General features: G+C 39.2%; 1 protein-coding gene and 1 long non-coding RNA gene across 4 annotated transcripts in view; one reads left to right on the forward strand and one right to left on the reverse strand.

The window, feature by feature from the left end:
* Positions 4,160-27,091, forward strand: part of LOC100524679 (ovostatin homolog 2) — a 31,536-nt gene continuing 8,604 nt past the window's right edge. The window contains 19 exon segments of the mRNA XM_021092373.1: positions 4,160-4,335; positions 4,949-5,173; positions 6,141-6,195; positions 6,580-6,725; positions 7,444-7,593; positions 9,559-9,729; positions 10,732-10,876; positions 13,420-13,516; positions 13,942-14,170; positions 14,529-14,658; positions 17,069-17,107; positions 17,110-17,186; positions 18,190-18,241; positions 19,039-19,122; positions 20,277-20,453; positions 22,267-22,348; positions 22,964-23,120; positions 25,699-25,773; positions 26,767-26,932. Coding sequence (XP_020948032.1) covers positions 4,994-5,173; positions 6,141-6,195; positions 6,580-6,725; positions 7,444-7,593; positions 9,559-9,729; positions 10,732-10,876; positions 13,420-13,516; positions 13,942-14,170; positions 14,529-14,658; positions 17,069-17,107; positions 17,110-17,186; positions 18,190-18,241; positions 19,039-19,122; positions 20,277-20,453; positions 22,267-22,348; positions 22,964-23,120; positions 25,699-25,773; positions 26,767-26,932 — 2,212 coding nt within the window. The 5' untranslated portion in view covers positions 4,160-4,335; positions 4,949-4,993.
* Positions 14,190-27,091, reverse strand: part of LOC110260745 — a 39,735-nt gene continuing 26,833 nt past the window's right edge. For all 3 annotated transcript variants that reach the window (XR_002344115.1, XR_002344113.1, XR_002344114.1), the window contains 2 exons: positions 23,290-23,371; positions 14,190-14,580 (listed from right to left, as the gene is read on the reverse strand). This is a non-coding gene — a long non-coding RNA (uncharacterized LOC110260745). The remainder of the gene's footprint in view (positions 14,581-23,289; positions 23,372-27,091) is intronic.

The following is a 27,091-nucleotide window of genomic DNA, read 5'->3' on the forward strand; positions in this document are numbered from 1 at the left end:
TGCTTCTTTCTGTTAAAACACAGTGTTTTATATTTTCATTTAACCACAGCTTAACAGCATACATTTTGATGCCAAGTATTTTTCCCTTGACACTAATAACATCTAGATTCCTATTGATTTACTTTGCATTTTCCCTCTGACTCAGGGATTACTGAAAAATACTTTTCTTATAATTCCAAAGCAATTAAGGTTCTTCCGATTACCTTTTATTATTTCTTTTTAATTTGATTGTATCATAACTAGACAAAGTAAAATTGCCCTTTTTTGTTGTTGTTGATAGAACAGCGGATAGTTCAGAGGAGCCTACATTCTCACATCAGAATGCCTGGTTAGTTCCACCACCTTCTGACTGTGTGATTTGGGGCAGGTTGTATAACCCACCTGTACCACAGTTCATTCATCCATATGATGAAGATGATAATAGTGTCTAGTTCATAAAGTAGTTCTAAGTATCAATGAACTGAAATCTCCTTCTAACATTTTTCTTTTTTTTTGACTGCACTCATGGCATGCAGAATTTCCCAGGCCAGGGATCAAACCCACACCACAGCTATAACCAGAGCCACAGCGGTGACAGTGCTGGATATTTAACCCACTGAGCCACCAGGGAACTCCTCCTTCTAACATTTTAATTTTGAAATTAATAAACCCTTCATTTTAAAAGAGAACTAAATCTATATTTTTCTACTGATGTCTCTACTGAAAGATTACTCTTATCTTTTTCACCTAATTTTAAATGAATAATTTACCTTAAAAATGTTTTGGTGTTACACGTTTGAAGAGTGCTTCTGTTTCATCCATTCCTAATACCTCTCAAGCTGATTTTGATTTCTTTTTCTTTTGTTGTCTGTGCCCACAGCACGTGGAAATTCCCGGGCCAGGGAGCAAACCCAAGCCACAGAGATAACCCAAGCCTTGCTGCAGTGACAAGGCCGGATCCTTAACCTACTATACCACAGAAGAATTCTATAATTTCTTAATCTTAAAATATCATTCAGTTCCATCTTTATTCTTTATTCCCATTCCAGGAACTATATCCCTGAAATCTGTAAAGCAGACATTACCTCCTTTGTTTTAATTGCTAATGCAAACACCACCTACTTCCTTCTCCTTGTTTTCATTTCTTGGCATTTCAACAAGTTTGTGAGATGGAACCGTGGGGCAGTGGAGGGAGTCATGTGTCTGTGCTGAAATTACATATTTTAGGAGTTCCCGTCGTGGCTCGGTGGTTAATGAATCCGACCAGGAACCATGAGGTTGCAGGTTCGATCCCTGCCCTTGCTCAGTGGGTTAAGGATCCAGGCGTTGCCATGAACTGTGGTGTAGGTCGCAGACGGGGCTCGGATCCCGAGTTGCTGTGACTGTGGTGTAGGCCGGCAGCTACAGCTCTGATTGGACCCCTAGCCTGGGAACCTCCATATGCTGCTGGTGCGGCCCTAGAAAAGGCAAAAAGACAAAAAAAAAGAAAAAAAAATTACATACTTTAAAAAGACTTTTAAATCCCTAACTTTTTCATTATTCTATTTTTCAGTTGAGAAATGGTTGTGTTTCTCAAACAGTAAATACAAAAGTCTTCCAACTCTACCGTTCTGGACTTTTCATGTCATTTCATATCACCGTAACTGTTGCAGAAACTGGGACAGGTAATGCTTGTTTTATGGGCATCCTGGGGGGTATGCAGCTTCCTGGGAGAAGTTATCCAGTTAGCAGTACTCACTAAATACAGATCAATATATCTAATCTCTTGGGGTAGAACATGATGGAAGATAGTATGAGAAAAAGTATTATATAAAACTGGGTCACTATGCTGAACAGCAGAAATTGATACAACCCTGGAAATCAATTATACTCTAACAAAACAAAAAGGAAAAAATCATGAGATAAAAATTTTGTACTCCTTGGATATCAAGATTAAAATGTCATGAAAAAAAAATAATCAAAGCTGCTTTTTTTTTTTTTAAAGGCGCTGCACCTGTGGTATATGGAGGGTCCCAGGCTAGGGGTCCAAGTGGAGCTGTAGCTGCTAGCCTAGACGGCTGCTTTTGAACAAGATTTCCCTAATAATACTTAAAACTATTATCTAAATGCTCCATGTTTATGTCTGCTGTGTGCCTGCATCAATCAGACAAATGAGCTCCCGTCAAAGGTAGTAGAGCCAGCTAAAGAACAAGGAAAGTATCTCTTTCTAATTTTGTGTCAGTCATTTGATAATCACTTGCCAAGGTCTAATCTTTGTTGTTGTTCATTTGTTTGTTTTGCTTTTTAGGACCACACTAGTGGCATATGGAAGTTCCCAGCCTAGGTCAAATTGGAGCTGTAGCCACTGGCCACAGCCACAGCCACAGCAACTTGGGGTCTGAGCTGCATCTGCGACCTACGCTATAGCTCACGGCAATGCCAGATCCCCAACCCACTGAGCGAGGCCAGGTATCGAACCTGCATCCTCACAGGTGCTAGTCGAAGATGGAACTCCCTAATCTGTATTTTAATGCCGGAGCTCACAGTCTACATCTGGAAGGTCAAATCCAGGTCCTTGCCTATTTATGTAAATAAAGTTTTATTGGAAGATGACCGTTTTGATCACCTTGCTTAAGAACTACAACAACAAAGTTGAGTAGCTGGGACAGCGATACATCAGTCTTAGGCTTGAGTTATAACTGTCAGATCCTTTACCAAAGTTTGCCAACTTCTGATTCACTATAATTGGGTGCATCTGCAAGTGTAAAAATTATTTGTGAAAAATTTGCAAGATTGCACATGGCAAGGACTCAATAAATATTTTTTAAAAGAATGACAAAGCAGAGGAAAGTGAGATAAAATTTGGATTGGAGAAAACGAGACTCAATTATTAATTATTTCTTGTTACTTAAAGATCGTTAGGGAGTTCCCTTGTGGTACAGTGAGTTAAGGACCTGGCATTGCCATTGCAGTGGCTCTGGTGGCTGCTGTGGTGCAGGTTCAATCTCTAGCCCAGGAATTTCCACATGCTGCAGGTGCAGCCAAAAAAAAGGATCGGGATGGTATTATTTATAAAGTGCGTTATATAAATATGCTTGATCAATATTGTGATGGCATTCATAATGGATAAGTTTGACACATTTATAGTCCTACTTAGATATGTTTGCCTCTACTTGTCACACGCTTTGTCCATATCACGATGCATTTCTATTTACTTTGCTATTAGATATTTTTGAATCTGGTAAAAATCTGGAAACAGTTATCTTGTAGGCTAAAGACATTCTCTGTCTATGACATTTTCTGCCATAAACAAGTGTTCCAAGCCAGCATTGAGTAGAACAAAGGATAATGTGTTTTCTCCTGGTTCTGACTAAAATATTTTCATGTCAATTACATTATTCAGTTTGATGAATTCTATAACCAGGGAGTACTCTGAAGCCTGCTCCCAGCATCCACACCTCCCTTGCAACGCAGAATAAGAATGTCATTCTGTCTACATGTGTTTGCACACGTACAAACACAATCTAAGCTATTTGTTCTGTTGAAATTCTTGATCAAATGATTTATCTACTCAAACACTGTCTTTCATTTCTAACAGGTGTGCAGATCAGTGAAAAATCTTCTATTTTTATCACTCAACTGCTTGGGATTGTGACTTTTGAGAATACGGACACTTTCTATAGAAGAGGAATTCCTTACTTGGGAACTGTGGGTTTGACTTTAAAAATATATGCTCTCATTTCATTTTATTAGATCATAGATTGTCCTTTGAAAATTTCTGGACCCTTTTTCTTACTTCCAAACACCTACATAGCATGACTGCATCTGATATATTGGGAAAAGTCCTTCACAGAAAGAAAGCAATAGATAAAATTATAGCTGTTTCCATATTGTGTTTACTTAATAAAATATCCTTCTGTCTATTGAAATTTAAGAAAATTCAAAATAAACATTTGTGAATAGGAAACTCCTTCTTTGTAGAAATGAGACATTTTGAATTTTAAAAATGAATGTCTCTTTTGGTTTGTGTGCAGCTTAAACTGTCCGGTCCTGATAATGCACCGATGGTAAACAAGTTATTGCAGTTGGAGCTCAATAACAAATTTCTAGGAAATTACACCACGGATGAGAATGGGGAAGCTCAGTTTTCCATCGACACTTCAGATATATTCGATCCAGCCTTCAGCCTGAAAGTAAGGCATCAGCGTAAATGAGATCTGGCAGGGGATTTCAATGTTAGCAATTCTGACTATTAGGAATCTCTTAAAAGATAACTTGTGGGCATTCCTGCTGTGACACAGTGGGTTAAGGATCCAGTGTTGCTGCAGCTGTGGCATCACTCAGATTCGATCCCTGGCCCGGGAACTTCCATATGCCGTGAGTATGGTTGAAAAAGGAAAAAATAATAATAATAATAATGTATTGGGAATACCTTTTAACAAAGCTTTAACTTGTAGTGTATTTTATGTTTACTTGCTCATTAAATAATACATGGGAATACTTATTGAAGATAACAGCCTATTATAATTTTCATAAATTCTCTAACAATCAATATTTTCCCCTGAGAAACTAGAAATAGCTCGTGAAGGTGATTTGGCTTTTTTCCTTTGATCGTTTCACACAGAGATGAGAGAGATTCTGTGCTTTGTCTTTTTCTGCTTAAACAGAATTTTGCAAACAATCTGTTAAGTGTTCAAATGTAGCTGAAAGACATAGGGCTTAAAGCCATTCCCTGACGTCCATTACAAAGTAAAAATAAACACTTTGTTGGAGGCCTAATGAAATATACATAAATTAAGGTCCTCTTTTTATATGCAAAAAGAGGAGAGTGCTGTTACTGTTTTTACTTCCAAGATTTAACATTGAGAGGTCAGCCACAAGCTAAGATGCCTCCCTGCTTTGAAGAGATAAGAAGCCTTGCTTTCTGCAGTGACTGTGCCTGGAAGGTCTTTGCAGTGCTGAAATCCTCTGCTGCCTTTTATCTTCTCAGGCCACGTATATCCGGCCCAAGAGCTGCTACCTTCCCAGCTGGTTAATGCCAGAATACATGGACGGTCATCTCTCAGTCCAACGCTTTTACTCCCGAACCAACAGCTTCCTAATGATTGAACCTGAACCCAAGCAGCTTCGCTGCGATCAACAAAAGATTGTTACTGTGCATTACTCCCTAAACAGGGACGCTTACAGAGACGAGCCAATTAACTTCTTCTATTTGGTAAGTCTCAGTGGGTGGATTCCTGGATCTTGTCTAATTGTCTGCTTAGCCCAGAACCCGTACATCCGTCCTTGACAACCAGAGTGAACCAGCCTTCTCACTTTGCTGGTCAATACTACTGGGTCCATTAAGAACGAACTCAGAAACAAATAAAGGAACACATTAGAAGTTCCAAGGCAACTTCAGTTTCCCTAAGGTTGAAAATCTTATTATTCAGAGTCTGTTCTTTTAAGCTTTCCACTCTAACTCATACCAAGTATACATGATCTATCAGGAAGATAAACTGTTAGGCAGCTACTAGGGAGTAAGGTGCAAGGCTGAGCTGATGAGCAATAAAAAGAGTCAGCCCTTTTGGTTCTGTCCCCATATTTATCCCTTTTTGTCTCTACAAGGCTATGGAAAGAAGAAAAGCTACAAAGTTGGACACTAAGACTTCCGATTGGAATCCTCCCCCCCTCCTGTTTTATCATGCAAACCAGTTGCTCTTGGGCAGATTGTTTAAACTCTCTAAGCTTTAGTTTCTTCAGCTGTATATTTGTGATTGGAAATAATAAGACTTACCTCAGAGGGTAAGTGTTATATGTCAGGCAGTGTTACGAGAGTTTTTCATATGTGTGCATTAATCAGCCCTACGAATATCTCCTTTTTCCAAATAAGGGAACAGAGCAAAGAAGTGAAATGACTCGGTTTATTGGAAGCCAGATGGTCTAAATGATTTCAGCGCTTTATGCACCCCTTAGACAGTGATTTGCATTGTCCTTCACCAAGTTTCTAGCACATAATAGACTCTCCATCCATTGCAGTCACGTTCTCTGTTCTTTTCCAAGTTGTGCAGAGTCCATTTATAATAGTTGTTGGTGGAAGCGACCTTACCTTATGAATATAATGATCATTAGATCATTCATTATTTAATAATTTATGATGTATTATCTAACATGATATCACATATTGTGTTTTTTCCACACAGATAATGGTAAGAGGATCTATCTTCCTCAATGGACAAAAGGAAATCCAAAACAAAGGTGTATATGATACATTCATATATATTCTCCCTTCACTTTTTTTCTTTTAAAGAGTCAAGCGGTTAGGAAAGGCCCTTAACATTCCAATTTGTGGATGGAAGGCAATAGTGAGAATACTTTGATGAAAGAGATTTCAACCTGTTTCAGTTATTGCCAGGTTATCAAGTACATTATAGAAAATTTATGTCCAAAACCCAAACATGGTTCTTATCTAAATTTTACAGCCTTCTTCATTCGTGTATATAAACCTTCCATTGTTTATTTGCCTTTAAAATAAAGCCTACTTGCTCTGTCTATGCATACCATTCTCTTCTATCTAAGTGTCCCACTGAGCTGGGAAACTGGTGGCATTATATCTGCTGATGACCTTTCCTGTCTACACAGCCTGGACGGGAAACTTCTCATTCCCCATCGATGTCAGTGCTGACCTGGCTCCCATGGCTGTCATGCTTGTCTACACTGTTCACCCCAGTGGGGAAATTGTAGCTGACAGTGTCAAATTCCAGGTTGACAAGTGCTTTAAAAACAAGGTGACGTTTCTTCTATACTTTGTCTGTCCTGAATGAGAGGGGTGGGTGGTTTCCTCCCTGGTGTCTCCTTGTTTTCTCACTGCCATAACCTTTATAGGGTCATCTCGAAATCAACACTGGATATAGTGAAATTGGCATTGGAATTAAAATTGGAATTGGTATAGGAGAAGAGAGAATCATCAAACAGAATAAACGTTGGCATCAATGCCAATCCTGAGATGATAGGAAGGTGGTGATGGTGGTGGCCCTGTAAGGAAGGAGAATTAAGGGTGACAGTGGGCAAGAGAAAAGTTAGTACAGGGAGTTCCCGTCATGGTGCAGCAAAAACAAATCCGACTAGGAACTATGAGGTTGCAGGTTCAATCCCTGCCCTCGCTCAGTGGGTTAAGTATCCGGCATTGCTGTGGCTGTGGTGTAGGCTGACAGCTGTAGCTCCGATTTGACCCCTAGCTTGGGAACTTCCATAGGCCAAATGTGCAGCCCTAAAAAAGACAGAAAGAAAGAAAGAGAGAGAGAAAGAGAAAGAAAGAAAGCAAGAAAGAAAGAAAGAAAGAGAGAGAGAGAGAGAGAGAGAGAAAGAAAGAAAGAGAGAGAGAGAGAAAGAAAGAAAAGAAAAGAAAAGTTCGTATAGAAACCTGTCAAGATTAACTTGGAAAAGGTTAGATATATTCAATCTATTTTCACAGAATTACACATTCCTTTTCTTCCCCTACTTTAGGTTAGCATAAAGTTCTCGAAGGAGCAGGGGCCACCTGGCTCCAGGACCAGTCTCCATCTTCAAGCAGCCCCTGATTCAGTCTGTGCTCTCCGGGCTGTGGATAGAAGTGTTCTCCTGCTGAAATCAGACCAACAGCTGTCCGCTGAAAGGGTAAGCCCTCTGACCTCCTCATTTTTATCTGGACTCCTAACAAGTCTTACCCTCCAGATGATTTTTTTTTTTGGACGGAGCAGCTTAAAAAAGTCAAATATTGCCTTCCTTTGTTCTTTCCTGGGTTATTTTTCATGACTGACCCAGCATTCATAGCAATACAGAACTCTCAAGATAATTGTAATGGGTTAGGGGTTATAAAACAAGGTGATTTTTTAAAAAAAAACTATAGATGTAACCATGTCTGTAGAAACCTAGAGTTAAATCCCTGTTTGGAAGGATATGTTTGGACACAATCTGAAAATATTATCTATTAATGGATCTTACATTTTCATAAGCATTTCCAAACCAGTAATTCTAGAAGTTTACATGAAAATTGTTTCTGTTGGGTATTTTACTTTCCCCTTCTCTCTCATTTTAATTTATTTTATTTTAGGCATTTTTCTTTAATGGTTATTTCCCCAATACTTTTTCCCCCCTTCTCTCTCATTTGAAAGTGGCATCTTTCCTTCTTTGTCAGAACGTAAAAGTTTATGTTCTATTTTTTCCTTCCTATTCACAAAGTTCTGCCAGTTTCTTCAGTCATCTTCTGGTTGCATAAAGCTCTTCTGTACTAGATTCCTCAGAAGCTCTTGTGGAAATAGAATTCCCTGAAATTTGCATATTCGCACTGTATAACCAAAGCTTTGTATTGGGAAGGACAGGCTATCTGTGTGTTAAATCCTTGTTCCCACTTTCTTTAAATTTCTTGAAAATACTCCTCCATAGCCTGGCTTTGAATATTGCTTTTAAGAATTTTGTTTTATTTCCAGAATTTGTTTTGAATTAGTTTTAAATATTAGCTTTTTTATTTTTTTCTCTTCTAAAAAAAATTCTATAAATGTGTTGAATCTACTTTGCCTGCCTTCCAATTCAACCACTTTGCTTCTGACCCATTTTCACTCTTTTATTTTTATTCTTTTGCTTTTTTTATACTGCTTTTTAAAGTTTTTTTTCCAATTAATTTTTTTCTGGAACTTCTTAGAGTTTATTTCTCTAATAAAATATTGTTTACATGGTTTTGACTATTCCTGACTTCAATACATTTTCTTCATTTTATTTCTTCCTGTGTTTTGTTCATTGTCCTTATTGAATCTGTAATTCACAGTGCCTAAATGAATGTGGAAGAACATTTCATTTATATGAAGTATTTTGATATGGTTTTTCTCTATTAGTTTATTTAGTTAGTTCATTAACTTGTTAGTTAATTACTTAATTAGTTGCTTTATAGGAGAAAATGTCCCAACAAAAAGGTAGAAAGGAGACACCCCGGCCATGATGACTAAGCAAAATCTGGCCAACTACCCCTAATCACCCCTCCCCTACATATCTGCTTCTGTAAACTTGCTCCCGCATCTATTACTTTGCCAGTTCTCACTCTGGTCCGCCAAGCACGGACCCGGAAGAACTAGCCCGTAAAAGCCTTGTGAAACCCCTCTTCAGGTCTCGGACTCGGGAGAGCCGTCTCCTCTGAGCCCACAGCATAATAAACCTGAGTTCTCCAACTCTCCGGGTGCTCAAGTGCTCGCTTGGTTTCTCGCTGGGTGAAAGAGCTGCTGGAGCTGGTACACAGATTTAGAGTCAGGTAGCTCCCATTTTCCTCCAGACCTGGGAGTCCTACTATTACAAGGAAGTTTCTGTACTCCAGGGCTTGGAGACATCCATAGATCTTCAGGCATCTCCTTCTTACATGCTATCCTAAATCTGGCATCAAAACTAAAAACTTTCTGGAAACATGCTGTTGACCACATAAAACAAAATTGAAGGCTTCCTCTTCTGGAATGAGTTGACTCAAAAGCGTTGGATTAAATAGTATGGCTATAAAGAAAAGGACAAGAATAAATGGTTCTAGCACAACACTTGTCAATTTTGCAGTTATGAAAAGAGTGCTTAAAGTAATTGGGAACCATGTGATTTTTCTTGCAGGTGTACAGTATGCTTCCAAATAAAGAACTATATGGGTATATCTATCATGGTCTCAACCTTGATGATAGCAAGTTAGACCCTTGCATTCCTCAGAAGGATATGTTTTACAATGGTTTGTATTATACACCTGTAAGCAACCATGGGGATGGAGACATCTATAATGTTGTCAGGGTAAGATCATTTAAGATTTTAAAAATTGTTTCATATCAGTTTTAATTTTCATAATGCACATCCATGCTTTATTAATTGTGTTTTCTTCCTATTCTTTGAGATTGGTGTCAGTGATCTGCTCATAGAACACTTAGAAATTGTCTTATAAAAAAGATATCATGGTTCCCACTGTGGCTCAGTGGGTTAAGGATCCAATATTGTCTCTGCAGCCACGTGGGTTCAGTCCCTGGCCTGGTGCAATGGATTAAGGATCTGGTGTTGGGCAGCTGTGGTGTAGATCAAAGCTGTGGCTCAGATTCAGTCCCTGGCCTAGGAATTTCCATATGCCACGGTGCAGGAAAAAACAAACAAACAAACAAACAAACAAAAAACCAATTTTTGTTAATGTTTCTCTCTTTTGTGGAAAATAAGGTGACTGAAGAAATGATAAAACCTGATATTAGAAGCAATGAGACCAGTCTTCAATTTACTGCAATAAATTTTATGCAGAAATCTTCAAATCAAGAGGCTGAAATACAGCCTACATATATTATATGAAATATGCTGAGATCTCCCTGAAAGGATCTTTCTAATTGAAATCACAGCTATAAAAGAAAAGGGGCATAGAATCAAACAGGCATTAGTTCAAGTCCCAGCTCTTGACAGTGCATTGTATATGTGTGTTGATGTGTGTATATATGTATCTCCGTGTGTATGTTTTATGTTAATTAAGGCAATGGTAATATTTTTCCCGTAGAATTAAATAGAGAATGACATAAACCATTCATCAAAATCCTCATACACAAGTGCTAGATAAATCATAGTGATTATCCTTTTTCCTCCAAATCAGGATTTTCCACACATCAAACAGAGGTGACTTGGCCTCTGAAATCCCAGAGCCTTACTACCATAGGAAATGTATATTTATCATCTATTTTTTTATTGCAAAGAGTTGATAGGCCTTTTGTAGGTTTTGCACGAAAGGAATGCATAACTTTTCTTTTGCTGTCTGTTTCCTTGAAGGATATGGGTCTGAAAGTCTTTACTAATCTCCATTACCGGAAACCAGAAGTATGTTCCATGGAGAGAAGGATGCCGTTCCCCGGGCCATTGTATCTAGACTCAGGAGCATACATGCCCATGGATAATGCCCCCTTGAGAACTGCATGTGGGTAATCTGGAATGCCGTATGTGGGAGACGGCTGAAAGGTTTCATGGAATGGGTGTATTTGGTATCAATCTATACAAAATTGGGATTTTACATGTGAAGTATGTTATGTTTTTGCTGCAACTAGATACCTTGCCATTGAATAAAGCAGTATAAAGCAAGTGGACATGGCTTTAGCTAAAAGGAAGAATGAGCTTCAGATATGAAAGGAATCTATTTTAGGGGGTATAGCACCACCTCGGAAATGCACAGGAGCCAGGAGTTTGTGGCGATTCGAGAGGACTGTCATTATAAGTGAGTGTAATACAGGAGAACGATGTCCTTATGGGGTCCTTATGCCCTGATTATGTATGGAACATAATACACAGAATTCAAGGCAAACCATATTTTGATTCTCGGATATCTAAATAGGTGCATCAGAGAAGTTTGTTCAATCCCAGTCCATTTCCCTGCTGGAAGGGCTGGAGGCACAAAACTCAGCCATGAATGAGATCTAGGCCAATTTCAAACACGGAAATTTAGTCAGGGAGGCAAAAAGAAACCAAGTCATCAAAGCAGAACCAGAATCAAAGCTTTATTCCAGATCTGAACATATTTGAATACTATTCCTTAAATCTCTCTGCCCTAACATTGAGACTAATCCAATAATTGAAGTGATTATCAGAAGTGTTTATCAGAAACTCCACTTGAGAGAAATGAAAGGCCTGACGATTGCACACAAGGGTAGACTCAGCAAGAATTCAGGAGGCCCTATAAAGTCCAAAGGCTGAATTCACACTAAAGTCCTATTCAAGAGGTTGAAGCTATCTACTTTTCCGCCACTAGATTAAACCATATGTAGTGAGCTTTATCAGAAATCTCTAAGCTTTTTAGTATCTGAATAAAATGTACTGAACCCCAGAGTCATTTATTTAAATGTCTTCTTTCTTCAGTTGTTTATTAATTCCCTCAAAAAGCCTTTATTGTGTCCAGGAACTGAGCTATAGATATAAATACAGCAGCTTAATCTCTGCTTTCCTGGAATTTTAGTCTAGCAGGGAAGCATAATGAAATAGGTAATTCCAAAAACCTGGGAAGAGCACATTACATGGAAATAATAGGAAGACCTAAATTTCTCAAGGGCCTATTATGACCTCCTGGAGGAAGTAGACTCTCTACTCAGATCTGAAAGTTGAATGATAATATGCCACAAAAAGGGTTAGAAAAACATTCTGGGCAGAGAGGGAAGTACTAAGAAAGATAAGATAAAAAAGCCCTTCAAAATGACAGAAGATAAGGTTCAATGGCAAAAGTAGGGAGAGCTAAAGCTATCTCTCTTCTACGAAGCTCTAAAACTAACTACAAAGCAAGGCACAAAGTTTTAGAACTTTATAGATGAGTGTTTGGAATCCATTCTAATGCAGTTATATACTACTGACAAATTTTAAGCAGACAGCCTAATATGTGTTTTTCAAAGACATAGCTGATTGCAATGCAGAAAAAAGAGATTGGAATTTGTGCTGTTGAAGTCTGTATGCAACAAATGCTGTCCAAGCTAGTGATTAAGATAAGAGATAGTGGTGCTTGCATTACTAGGGCAAGGCAGTGGAAACTGAAACATGGATAGATTTGAGCTGGTTTCAAGATATTTTCCCTTGGTTGGTTATGCTAGGAAATGCAGGATGGAGAGAGGTGGGTTAAGGACTATTCTTAAATTTCTGATTTGGGTAAGTGGTTGGATATGAAACTTGGTGTGGAAGTGGAAAATACTGGAAGAAGCGGGAAGAGGATATAATGCTTTTGGAATGGGTCTATTTTCACTTCCTGCAAAGCCTCCAAAGTGAAAAGGGCACAGGGCCGTTGCCTGCCCACATCTGGAGTTCAGAGGAGAGGTCCATGTGGAAGACACAGACGGGGAGATGTCAACATCAGGACTGTGATGAAACCAGGCATGAGGGTACCAGTGTGGAGACAGTGCTCAGTAAGAAGAGGACCTAAAACAGAGCTCTTAGGAACAGGTCAAGGATGAGGAATTACATCCTCAAAGGAGGATGGCAAAAGAGAAATGGCCATGGAGATGAGAAAAAAGCTGGAAGGATGTAGTGTTATGGAAGCTAACAATAGCGACTGTTTTGAAAAGGACACCGTGATTAAGAATATCCAATACAGCCTAGAGGCCAAGGAAGCCAAAGAAAGCGTTCTTTAGAAATTAGCGATATTAAAGTCATTGACAATTTTATTGATTAGTATGATGAAGAAGGTCAGATGAGAAACTCCATTCGGTATATAGGCATTACTTTCTCTAAACGTGGCTGTAGAGGAACAAAGGAGGCTGATCGTTATTATTGTGTGTGTGTGTGTTTGTTGCTGTTCTTTTTAACAGTGGGAGAGATTTGAGTATCACAATGCTGACGCCTTGGTTGGGATGCACATTTATCGGCCATGAATCCCAGGAGCAGTCTTTATATTGTTTCACACTAAGCACGTGTGTTTAAAGATGGAGTTCATAGGTGTATCATTGCAACACTTATTTTTTATTCTCTCTTTTCTTTTGACTGGTGAAGTCTCAAAGAAGAATTTTGACTACGTAGAACAGGCTATAAGGGAAACAGTCAGAACGAACTTTCCAGAGACATGGATTTGGGACCTTGTCAGCCTTGAGTAAGCTTCTGGCAGTTTTCTTTGATCTTTGTCTTTATTTCTATTTTGTTTTTCTTTTTCTTAAACTTTATTTCTGAGTATATAAAGCAGTACCATCTTTGTAAAATACATGATACCACCCAGTTGGGTGTACTGACCACATATTGTATTTTATTTTTCCTCTGGCATTGTTTTATATCTATTAATTTCACACGGATAGACATAAGTTGCCTCAGCTTTTTTTAATAATGTGATGTTTAAAGACATGTGACCTTTTTAAGATTAAACTGTATAGAAATCGCTCTCCTAAGATATTGATCTAATGCCCTGTCCAAACATCAGCACTCATTTTTAGCCTTCCGTGAGTACTCTTTTGTTTGCTCTGGACTAATGTAGGTTCCTGGTTTAGACAAAGAATGCATTTCATCAATAATCTCTCTTTGCAGTTCCTCGGGTTCAGCAAATCTTTCATTCACCATCCCTGATACTATAACCCAATGGGAGGCAAACACCTTCTGTGTGAATGGTGAGGCCGGATTTGGCATTTCATCAACAATTGCTCTGGAAGTCTCCCAATCTTTCTTTGTGGAAACGACCTTGCCCTTTTCGATGGTTCGAAATGAACAATCTGATGTGATTGTCAATGTCTTCAGCCACCTGAATACATGCATAGAGGTAAGTTATTCCCTTTGATCTGGAGTCAAAATCCAACAAGGCCAAAAGACGCTTTGAATATTGCCATATTCTTCTTCTTTCAAATGCAAAATGGTACTATACATTAATAAGATTTATTCGCCTTTTCCTCAAACAAAAACAATTGCTTTAATTCATAGCACCAATTTAAATATTGCTTTAAAACTGCCGTTTCATTGTCTGTGTTCTACTGTATTCATCTTCGTGGGAGAGGAGTCAGTTGGTGTCTTATTTTCGATAACTTAAAATAGATAAAGCAGAATCTTCGCAAGATGGGAGAAGGAATATTAACAGCCAAGTATGGAGAATATCACCCTTATTGTCATGACTGTTATTTTAGATCTTTGTTCAGCTGGAAGCATCTCAGGACTTTGAGGCAAATCTCAGCAGCCCTAAAGACAATGGCAGTGAGGTTATCCAAGCTGGAGAGAGGAAGACATATGTCTGGACTCTCATCCCTAAGAAACTGGGTAAGCAACTGTGTGTCTGTGCCAACCTGTCATGGAAAACCAGCCTACTTTTATTACCTCTATTTATTTCCCTTAAATCCTCTATACCAAAAGAATTTTCCCCCCACATTTTTAATGTATCAGTTTTAAAATTTCTCATTTTTTTAGACTCTCAATATAAAATATTTTTCTTTTTCTTTTTTTTTTTTTTTTTTGGTGTTATTGTCTTTTTAGGGCTGCACCCACGGGATATGGAAGTTCCCAAGCTAGGGGTTGAAATGGGAGCTACGGCTGCCAGCCACAGCCACAGCCAGAGCAATGCCAAATTTGATCCATGTCTGCGACCTACACCACAGGTCACAACAATGCTGGTTCCCACTGAGCAAGGCCAGGGATCGAACCTGCATCCTCACGGATACTAGTCAGATTCGTTTCCACTGTGCTACAACAGGAACTCCCTAAAACCCTATTTTAAGGATCTCATTTCTGGTTGTTAATGCTTGTGTAGAGCAAACCCATTCTTCATTTGTATAAAAGCCTAACGTGATTAAAATAATTATAAATACTAATTTGCATGACCTATCAAGACAATATATCATATCCCAAATGAAGGCCATATTTTCATTAATGCTGCCCAATTCCTTCACTTCTTGTTTCTCCTTCACCTATTTTTCACAAACCCGAACCCATGTCACCTATACAAAAATTGCTCCCCACTCACAGTAATTGCCAGGATTTGTAAATTTACTAAATGTATTACGAGATGCCCCAAACACTTGAATGAGGATCAAACACTAAGAAGAGTTCTGTCTTGGTGTATATATTATCTGCAACATATAAAAATAAATTGAGGAGTTCCCATCGTGGCGCAGTGGTTAACGAATCCGACTAGGAACCATGAGGTTGCAGGTTCGGTCCCTGCCCTTGCTCAGTGGGTTAACGATCCGGCGTTGCCGTGAGCTGTGGTGTAGGTCGCAGACGCGGCTCGGATCCCGCGTTGCTGTGGCTCTGGCGTAGGCCAGTGGCTACAGCTCCGATTAGACCCCTAGCCTGGGAACCTCCATATGCCGTGGGAGCGGCCCAAGAAATAGCAACAACAACAACAACAACAAAAGACAAAAAAAAAAAAAAAAAAAAAAAAATTGATAGCATCTTGTTAAAAATGTAAGAGAAGGGAAAAGTTAAAAAGAGTCTAGTGAATGAGAATGTGGTAGACGTGATAATCTTCATAACAAATTTCAAAAAAGAAATATCATTAAAATTTCTGTATTTCATGTTCTAAATTCATTATATTATTTTGGCAATAAAGAATCATATATGAGATTATTTTAGTTGACTTGTGACATGAGTGTGCCTAAGACTAGTTTCCCTATTAGATTTTAAGTTCCTCAACTTTTCTAACTGCACTAGGTCTTCAGAATTCTGATTCTGGCAGTTGAGATATAAACTATACTAACTTGTACGGTTTTATGCCATTAAGTGGAGACTCACTTCTAAGAGTGGCGTATCAAAGGCCTATCTAAAAAAGAAGCAAATAAAAAAACACGGTAACAAAACACAAGAACAGTATATGGGTTACATACGGCTGTGTAGGCATACAGGTAATATTAAGCCAAAAGAGTTTTATTTTTTTAGTCCTCTAATTTTTACAAGAAAATTGAAGACCATGGAGTTCCATCATGGCTCAGTGGTTAACAAATCCGACTAGGAACCATGAGTTGCGAGTTCAATCCCTGCCTTGCTCAGTGGGTTAAGGACCCGGTGTTGCTGTGAGCTGTGGTGAAGGTCACAGATGCGGCTCGGATCCTGCATTGCTGTGGCTCTGGTGTAGGCCGGTGGCTACAGCTCGATTCTACCCCTAGCCTGGGAACCTCCATATGCCGCAGGAGAGGCCCAAGAAATGGCAAAAACAAAACAAAACAAAACAAAAAAAGAAGAAAATTGAAGACCAGTTTTAATTACACGACGTATGATATCATAGGGAATTAAAACAGTGGGTCCACTTGCTTTAAACCCAGTGCTCTTTCCACTATGTCATATTTTACTATTTTTGTTCATTTGATCATGGAAATGTCAGGAAGCCTAGTTATCTGATGTTATGTCCTAATATTGTCGCAAGTAACTTTTAAAAACCATCAATGTCAAGGAATTGGCTCAGTGGGCTTTGAAGATATTATTTTTTTCTTAAAATTTCTTGAGTTCTAAATAGGCAAATGAATCACTTATTTAATATGAAGAATCTTGACATGGGTAAAACAGAACCTATCATATTATTTCCAGGCAGGACAAGAACGAGTTATTTTGGTCAAGCACAGATAGAGTGATTGGATTCAGTTCATCTGATTCAAGATGTGGTTTATAGACTCTAATCATTTCCCTTTACATAAGGGGCCAATGGTCAATTTAACCTCTATTTGGCAATATTTTTCAGGTAAAGTGAATATCACAGTAATTGCTGAGTCCAAACAAAGTACGCTTGCCCAAATGAAGCAAAGGAGCAGCAGAATCTAAACTGGAAAGATACTGTGGTGAAAAGTTTGTTGGTAGAGGTATGTATGTGCAAAACTATCCCTTCTAGATATGACGTGGAAAGTATCTAATAGGTTAAATATTAAAGGACATTCTCCTTGAAGAGACTTACCTGACCAGAGTTACTAGTGACACAAACAGGCCATTTGATACGAATTAAAGCAGCAATAAAAATCATCCTTTCTTTAATCAATATCTGACCCAGGATAGAAAACCTTCAGCCTTGAAAGAGGCTTGATGGTTGTTGGTTTGCTCCTGACTCATGATGCTTCCTGTGCACCTCATCCTCTCCCCTCCCTTTCTTTTATTTTATTATTTATTTATTTATTTGTCTTTTTGCCTTTTCTAGGGCTGCTTCCCGTGGCACGTGGAGGTTCCCAGGCTAGGGGTCAAATCAGAGCTGTAGCCACCGACCTACGCCAGAGCCACAGCAACGTGGGATCCGAGCCCCGTGTGCAACCTACACCACAGTCATGGCAATGCCGGATCGTTAACCCACTGAGCAAGGAGGCCAGGGATCGAACCCGCAACCTCATGGTTCTTAGTTGGATTCATTAACCACAGAGCCACGACAGGAACTCCTCCCCTCCCTTTCTTTGACTCTCAAATCCAAGAGACAAATGTGCTGTCCTACACACCCATGTAGCTCTCCTCATCCTCCAGAAGAACCAACTCTTGTTGGCAGAGCCTTCTCACTTCACCTTGTGGCATGTTCTTACTCTGCAAAACACTTTTGTTTGTCTGCTGGAGAAGCTGGACAAGAGCAGAGGAGTGAAGGGTGTCCCACTGAGACACTGATGTTATCCTTGTCCTGAAAAGAGCTACGGGAACACAGGGCCAAAATGAGTGTTGGTTATGTACACTGATTTCAGATATAAACAGAAGGGCATAATGAAAGAATCTTCTCCAGGAACAACCCTCTGCCAGTCACGCCTATGCGAGCTGATGCCTGGTTGCTTTTCCTTCATAAAAAGATGGCCCAGACGCCTTACTTGGTGTTTCTTTTTGTTTACTCTTTGATAGCCTGAAGGTATTGAGGAAGAGATGACTCAGGGTTTCCTTATCTGTACAAAAGGTAAGAGGGTCTTTTGAATGGTCAAATTAGTCCTAAGGAAAATGTATCCCACAAATGAGCTTATTCCCTCTCACTTTAGTTCTCTTGCCATACTGAGGACCTCATTAATTTCATTTTAAATATCTGATGGATGAATATTTCATTTTAGGTCTGATCTTCGTTGTATAATTTTAGCAAATGAAAAGGATATTCATGAATTTTTTTTTTTTTTTTTTTTTTTTAGTTCACCTATGACATGGATCTGTCTCAGCCTATTTCTCCCATCTTGTATGTTTTTGGTTTCTCTTGTCATATGAATGTGGCACAGTTTTGGACAGTGGAAAGTCAAGATTATGCCCAAACAGCACACACTGTAACCTTTGCTTTTGTACTCTTGGAATGAAACAACCATAGATAAATCACTGCCCCTCAATAATCTGTTTTATGGCCACACAGAGTATTGCTTTATTTGATTGATGATCTGATTTTAATGCCTAATAGGATTCTCCAAATTTTACCATTTGTATGTGATGCTTTATGTCATAGTAGTTGTTTACATTTTTTTTCATACGTGGCTAAGTACTAAACTAATGGAGAAAAGGGGCCATTCTCTAACACATAGATTTATATATTATTTTCTGAAAGTATTATTATCCTAAATTATCAAGACCTCAATTTCATCTCTTCTAATGGGCAACTTATAATATAAAAATAAATAATGGAATATATTTTCTAATATGTTTGTCCCACAAATCTGCTGCTATTGGTTATAAAAGGAAGCTATAACATTATGTATTTTATTGTTATTTTCTTTCCAGGCACCAAAGACTCCAGGCAGGTAGATCTGGATTTGCCAAACAATGTAGTAGAAGGATCAGCCAGGGCCTTTTTCACTGTTGTGGGTAAGTTAAATGTTTTGTTTCACAATAATTTGGAAAACCTCTCTTTTTTCTTTTTAGGGCTGCTCTCAAGGCATATGGAAGTTCCCAGGCTATGGGTCGAATTGGGGCTTCAGTTACCAGCCTACGCCACAGCCACAGCAGTCCCAGATCTGGGCCACATCTGCAGCTTGTGCCAATGCCAGATCCTTAACCCACTGAGCAAGGCCGGAGATCAAACCCACCTCTTCACGAACACCATGTCTGGTTCTTAACCCACTGAGCCAAAACGGGAACTCCAGTAATTTGAAGATCTTGATTGAGGTCATCTTAAAGAAAAATTCTCAAAATAAAAAGATGGAGCAATTTGGTTTTTCCATTATCATTTGGAGGGAACTTGCTGAAGATGCTCCCCTGGGCTTTTTTCCATATGCCATCAGAAGGTTCTGACAGCACCATTTTCAAATCTGTGTCTCTAGAAGACATCTTTTCTGTTGCATGATAATTGGTTAGAAAACAAAGGGTTCTGTCATAGCCCACTAATCTGAAATATTAAATTCCCCCTTGGAAACCAGAATACCCTTTTCTTGTTAAAGATACTGGAAACTTCCTCAGTAATAGGAGAAAACTTTTACCAAAACCAACTTCTTTGTCCGTTAACATTAACACTTTTGAGGAAGGGATGGATTACAGTGCACAGCTCCTAGGGTCAGTTTGTCAAAAAAAATAAGCAAGCAAGCAAACATCCTTTCTTAACTTAACCCTCTCTCTGGGAATGAGATTTTCAGAAATGTTTTTCATCCCAGAAACCTTTTTACATCACCTTTCATGCCTCTTTCCTCTTCAGAATCACTTCATGAAAACTTTCCTTGTTTCCACCTTTTAGGCTCATTTTTATTTTTTATTTATTTTTTATTTTTTGTCTTTTTGCCTTTTCTAGGGCCACTTCCTGTGGCATATGGAGGTTCCCAGGCTGGGGGTCTAATCGGAGCTGTAGCTGCTGACCTACACCACAGCCACAGCCACACCGGATCCTTAACCCACTGAGCAAGGCCAGAGATGGAATCCGCAACCTCGTGGTTCCTAGTCGGATTCTTTAACCACCTCTTTTATCTATTGTTGTTCATGTTGAAATGCCAAGTTAGCAATAGTAACTTTCCACTTTTTCTTACTTTTAGGGGATATTGTAGGACTTGCGGTGCAGAATCTGGAAAATCTTCTCAAAATGCCCTACGGAGGTGGAGAGCAGAATATAGCCCTGCTGGCCTCTGATACCTACATCCTTGACTATCTGAAATCTACTAATCAATTAACAGAGGAAATTAAATCTAAAGCTTTCTTTTTCTTATCTAACGGTGAGCAGACAAGTAATTTCTGCCTGTAATAGATGAAATAAATTATTACTAATATCAAGATGTCCTAAAGCTTTAATTATGAGGTAGTCTCGTGGAGAAAAAGTACATCGGAACTGAGATACTCTGTGTTAGCAATGGTTTGGGAGTTTTTTGTTTATTTGGGGGTTTTTTGGGAATTCATTATCTATGTGGTCATTTACCTGCACAATTTAGACCAGTAGTGTTTTAAATTATGAGCTCAGCTTGTCTTTAATGCCTAATATTTTGCCAAGCTACCTTTTTTGTTGTTGTTACTAATGAAACCAAAAACACCTCTAACTTGACCCCGATCTAAACCCAGTTAGGGACTTGAACTCATGATTTTATTTATTTATTTATTTATTTATTTATTTGTCTTTTTGCCTTTTCTAGGGCTGCTTCCCGTGGCATGTGGAGGTTCCCAGGCTAGGGGTCTAATCGGAGCTGTAGCCTCTGGCCTACGCCAGAGCCACAGCAATGTGGGATCTGAGCCACGTCTGAGACCCACACCACAGCTCACGGCAACGCCAGATCCTTAACCCACTGAGCAAGGCCAGGGATCGAACCTGCAACCCCGTGGTTCTTAGTCGGATTCGTTAACCACTGAGCCACTACGGGAACTCCCATGATTTTTTAAAGTAGAATCACTCACCTGGTGTCTGGACTTACTGAGGTTCAGGTTCTTTATGCCTCAGCACAAAAGGAATTCAGCGGGAGACAAAGTGATAGGCAAGAAATAGATTTTTTAAGATAGGACGCTTGTCAGAGATGCAGCTGGGCAGACGAAGAGACTCAGCCCCAAGAATTAACTGGGCTACACTTTTATAATTCAAGGAAAGTGGAGAGGGGAAAAGACTGCTTTCTTCCTGTTTCTTCAAACAGAAGTCAGGTTTACATCATTAGCTCCTCCTTCCTATTGGGTAAGAGCGTAATTGACCCTATGAGGTCGAACTAGGACTGTCCTGGCCCTTATTCAAATCAGCAGAAGGGCGGTAACATATGCTAAAATATGTTGAGTCAGCTCAGGTTTCTGTATAATGTGGGTCATCTTTCCCTTAAATTTCTCTCCTTGATCCTAAGGATCATTACCTTGCTGAACTTGAATGCAGGCCCCATTTTATCTTTCGTTTAATGACTTACCTGCGACATCTCCCATGTTTTTATTTACGGTTTTATAGTTAAGCAAGCCTGCTTTGTTCCATGATATTCTGATGGTTTTCTTGAGGGATTATTAATTTAACAGTATTCTCACAAAATTCCCTAAATTTCCCTTTCCACCTATGCTCCCCTACTGGGACTTCTACAGCTAGCAGTGTAACTATCCTACTCCATTCTTATTACTAATAGGAGCTGTAAGTGGCTCATTTACCACCTCCTGTGTTTGCTCAATTCATTGCAATGAAACGATTGAATTTGTATTTAGACAAAGGGTGTGTAAACCTTGTAAATGCGAGGAAAAGCTCAGAGTATAATTTCTTTTATTTATTTTTCAGACAGATAACACTGAAGTGAAGTACCCTTAAGGAAAAGATATAAAACGTTTAGTAATATTAGAGAATTACTGAGCCAGATACAGTCACATGTAATATCTTATTTGTCATTAAAACCCTAGAAGGTAGAAGTTATTTTTTCTCCCTATAGTTAGAGAATCTTCGGTTTCAGAAATTAAAACTGAAATAAATGATCATCCTTGTGATTTATGTATAATACTAAAACACAGGGTTGGCATTACACCATTCTTTTTCTTCTAACTTTCTTAGATTAAAAAGTAATTTCCTGCCATGTTATATTTTAGGTTATCAAAAGCAGTTGTCTTTCAAAAACCCTGATGGTTCCTATAGTGTGTTTTGGCGGTTGAATCAGGAAGGAAGCATATGGTGAGAGACGAAAATTTTATTTTAAATAATACGGAAATGATCTATGGATGGCTTGAAGGGGGTGAGGGAAGTTGAGTGTGGAAGGGTTTTGAAAGCAAGGTGGGTTTCAAAGTGAATTTATAGAGGTGAATTGGAGAAAACTAAAATATTTGATTATTCCCACTTCAATGCAACAGTATACCTAGGGTCTCGTGGCAATTTGCTCCATAGTCTGGTCATTTAATGACATTCCCCCCAACACTTCCACAGCCTGTGGAAATTGGCACATCGTAGTCTGCATCTTTCAGAGTCTCCCATAGATTCAGGAAAGGAAAACCGAAAGACTCCAAAACATTTACTTAAACCATTCTTTCTTCATGTATGGATGCTCTGATAGACTATATAGGAATTTGGGTAAAAATGATAGGAATTATATGCTCTTATTTTCACATATTATGGTTCATATCATTACTGACCCAAAGGAAAGAGCCACTATCAGTTAAGACTTGTTACCATCACTATCAGCCAAATTGGAACACCTATTACCCAAAGGAAGGAATGGTGAAGGACCTGCTGGGTAGCTGACATCATTTCTTTCTTATCTAACTTTTAGCTAACTGAGAATTTGCCTTACAGGCTCAGTGCCCTTACTTTTAAGACATTAGAGGGAATGAAGAAATATGTTTTCATTGATGAACAAGTTCCAAAAGAGACCTTGATCTGGCTTTCAAACAAACAGAAAAGAAATGGCTGCTTTCAAAGTGACGGCAAGATTTTCAACAATGCCTGGGAGGTGAGAGATGAATACAAGTGGGCTTGCCTTGCTTCCTTGCTTCCTCTGCCCTTCCCTAGGTCTGGCCTCCCTAACTGGGAGTATGAATCCTTTCTCCCGAATACTACCGTGTACCTTCTGAGTCTGCTGTTGTCATAGGCTTGTGCTGTGTTGGTCGACGGCATCATACCTGCTTTGTGATGTTAACCTCAGCCTGGATGGAACTCCTCCTGTATCTCTTGTTTGCTTTACTGTCTCCTTTAGTAGATAAACTGGAAATAGGAGAGAAGGGAGAGAAAAAGAACTTAGAGAGGAAACATTCATAAATTTGGGGCCAAACAAAGTATTCATTCCTACTTATGGATGGGAAGATGGTTCAGGGAGAGTATCTAGTCATTTTTATTTCATTTCAATGAAGAGCAGGAGGACCTTGCTTGCCCCAGGTCAAAATGCAAATAAAATGAAGTATGCCCTTGAGCACACCTATTCTTTCCCTTTTCCTTCACGTATTTAGCTAAATCACTTGGTATCCTCCCTTCCTTCGGATTTCCTTTCTTTGAAGACAGCTGTCCACTTCACCCCCTTTTTATGTGCCTTTTATTCCCTGATCTTTGTATTCTCCCGTCATGATAGTTTAGCATGCCCTGATAACCTCTGAAATATCCTGGGTTTTTCCTCTCTGCTGTTTTTCTGGCTCATCATTCCTCTTCTTGGACTTTGGAATGTAAAGCTAATCTGCCTCAAAATGTGGATAAATTGCAACTGGGTAGGGCATATCATTTTGATGCAAATTGTTTCCAAATTGCCTTGCTATTACACAGAGTGGAAAAGTGTCTTTAAATGATTCCAAACATCATCTTTGCAATGGGAGGATCCCGACAGAGAAGAGCTCTTGTTCCTGGGTAGAAAGATGAGAATAGTCCATGTTCTCTTCTAAAACATCTCCACATCTTGCCTCTTATTGGATTCGTTATTGATCAGTGCTTCAGTTTGCCTAATGTTACACAATCCTTTTTCCATAATTGTGTGTGTGTGTGTGTGAGAGAGAGAGAGAGAATTGAGGAGTAATAAGCAGGGAAAAATGAAGAGTTTCACTGCAGAGAAATGACAGTGTTTCTATTATGGCGCAGCAGAAGCCAATCTGACTAGGAACCATGAGGTTGTGGGTTTGAACCCTGGCCTTGCTCAGTGGGTCAAGGATCCAGCATTGCCTCGAGCTGCGTGTGTAGGTCAGCATCTATAGCTCTGATTAGACCCCTAGCCTGGGAATTTCCATATGCCACAGGTGTGGCTCTAAAAAGATTAAAAACAAAAACAAAAACCAAAACAAAAAAGCTTGCTATTATTCAAGTGCTTTGAGTCCCTGGATCTTATTTTCTTGTCCAATATCTGTACTTATTTTTCCATGAAAACAGCTCCTAATACTCCTTTCCTAAAGAAGAGAGATTGCCTTTTGCCTTTTGCTTTAAAAGATAAAATGAGAGATTTATAGTAGATCAGTGAATCCCAAATGCCATTTGAATGCCGTTTGCATCAGTATCACAATTCATTTTCTTATGTCATATTCTTGACATTTTTAAGGAGAATCTTTCTGTGCATACTGGTTTATTTCATGGTTAAGTTCCCAGGGGAGTTTTACCTGCAGTCAGTTTACCAATCATATAACTTATAAGTGTTTTTCTAATTTTTCACTGTGAGATTCTGTCAAACGTGACAATTGTTACCTCCTAGAACACTTTTCCAGAGGTGTTCGGGAAGCTTCACAGCAACTTTCTGCTCCACCCTGTTGTGGTCCATGCAAAATAGGTCAAAAAAAAAAAAAAATTCCCAGCATAGCAAGGTGAAGAGAAAGAAGAGTTTATTGAGAAAAGGGACACTGCTAGTGCAGTGGGATGACTTCCTGATAATTAGGGAAAGCTGACCCCAGGCATGTGGTTGTGTGTGTTTTTATAGCCCAGAGAGACAGGAGAGATCTTGCTATACACCTGCTGACCTACTGATTGGTTGGGGAAAGAGGGATCTTAGGATACACTTGCTGGTTGGTTGGGGGCATATAATGCCCCTATAGGTGTGGGGTGAGGAGTGGGCCACATACCTTTTCTAGTAGGGGCAGGAAGGAGTAGGCCAAGTTGCTCAAGGTAGGAGAGGGGGTACTACAGATGGGGTGATGATAAGGGTCTGGTAATTCTTATCTTGGCCAGTGGCTTCAAGTTCTATATCCTTGAAGAGACCATGAAGCCCCACACACTCCATCAGAAATTCTTTGTTTGCTTTTCCAAATTAATACCAAATAGAGTAAAATGAAGTCTTACGAATGGCTTGAAATTCATGCTTAACAACAGTCCACCTAAAATGATTGTATATGTCATTAAATTTACTTGAGATTAATTGTATGTTTTATTTCATTTTACACTGGATCTTGATGGATTCCTGCTCAGAGAGTTGCTAGCCATTCCCTTTCAAAATGACTCATTTTTAGATGTTTTGAGGAATAACGGTGTTTGTTCCAAGGTTTCCTTAATACTTAGTTTCCCTTCAGAAGCGTAGCTCTTCTTCTGTGCTCTGCCACCTGTAGGACTGATTGTTCTTTTGTGTTTAGGTTGGCGATGAAGAGGACACTTTACTCACTGCCTATATCGTTGGTGCATTCCTCGAAGCTGGACTCAATTTCACTGTATGGATTCCCATGTTCTTTAACTTTCAGTTGGCTGAATCCATGCTAAATAGACTGTGGGTTCAGAGTGATTTAAAAACTCTTGGACTGGGTGAAACATCAAGAGAATAGTTAATTGCATTGCCCTTCTTTAAATTGATGCTACTTGAAGTTTCTGATTCATTGAAACCTTGAATGAACATTATTGAGCTTTTCCCCAGGGCAGATAGACATTGCACATATATGGGATACACATACTCACATCACTTCAGGTAGTTACATATGTTCTGAAGTTCAGCCATTAATTTCAGATTAAGAACCCTTGTTCCAAGTATAACCTTCATCTACTATCTAGTTTATCTAATCAATTCTGTATGCAAACATTTTCAGTTTAACTGTGGTCCATCCTGGCTGCCTCTCAATTCACAGGTCAGATTATCTGATTGCAAAGTCTATTCTTGAAATAAGACAGTTGGAATTTTCAGGCTCCTTGGTACATCTCAAAAATTGTCTTTAGAAATATAAGCCTCTGGAGTTCCCATCGTGGCGCAGCAGAAACGAATCCGACTAGGAACCATGAGGCTGCAGGTTCGATCCCTGGCCTTGCTCAGTGGGTTAAGGATCCAGCATTGCCGTGAGCTGTGGTGTGAGCTCGGATCCCGCGTTGCTGTGGCTGTGGTGTAGGCTGGCAGCTCTAGCTCCAATTAGACCCCTAGCCTGGGAACCTCCATATGCCATGGTTGTGGCCCTAAAAAAGACAAAAGACCGGAAAAAAAAAAAAAAAAAAGGAAATATAAGCCCCTTGAGTTTCCTGGCAGCCTAGTGGTTAAGGATCCAGAGTTGTCACTACTTGGCTCAGGTCATTGCTGTGTTGCAGGTTCAGTCCTTTGCCTGGAAACCTCCACATGCCGAGGGTGCGGCCCTAAAATGACAAAAGACAAAATAAAATGAAATAAAATAAAATAAAATTAATTAATTAATTTAATTAAATAAACTCTTCTTCTTCATCACTAGTTTCCTGCTCTACGAGATGCCCTCTTTTGCTTGTCGGAGGCCTTGGAAAATGGTGTCACAAATGGCTATAACCAGGCAATCCTAGCTTATGCTTTTGCATTAGCTGGAAAAGAGGAGCAAGCAGACTCCTTACTCCAGATCCTGGATCAATCTGCTACCAAAAAAAGTAAGCATCTTTGTTCCTTTTTGCTCAGGGAGATGAACTTTAGAATCAACTGATGAAACTTAGCAATCACATAGCAACCCTCTCTTCACTAGTGTGATTCCATTTCTCTTAATGAATTGGAGTGGCCCTTTCTTTTTATCTTTTTAAAGAACATTAGGT

This window comes from Sus scrofa, chromosome 5 (assembly GCF_000003025.6).
Source record: "Sus scrofa isolate TJ Tabasco breed Duroc chromosome 5, Sscrofa11.1, whole genome shotgun sequence".
Classification (NCBI taxonomy): Eukaryota; Metazoa; Chordata; class Mammalia; order Artiodactyla; family Suidae; genus Sus; species Sus scrofa.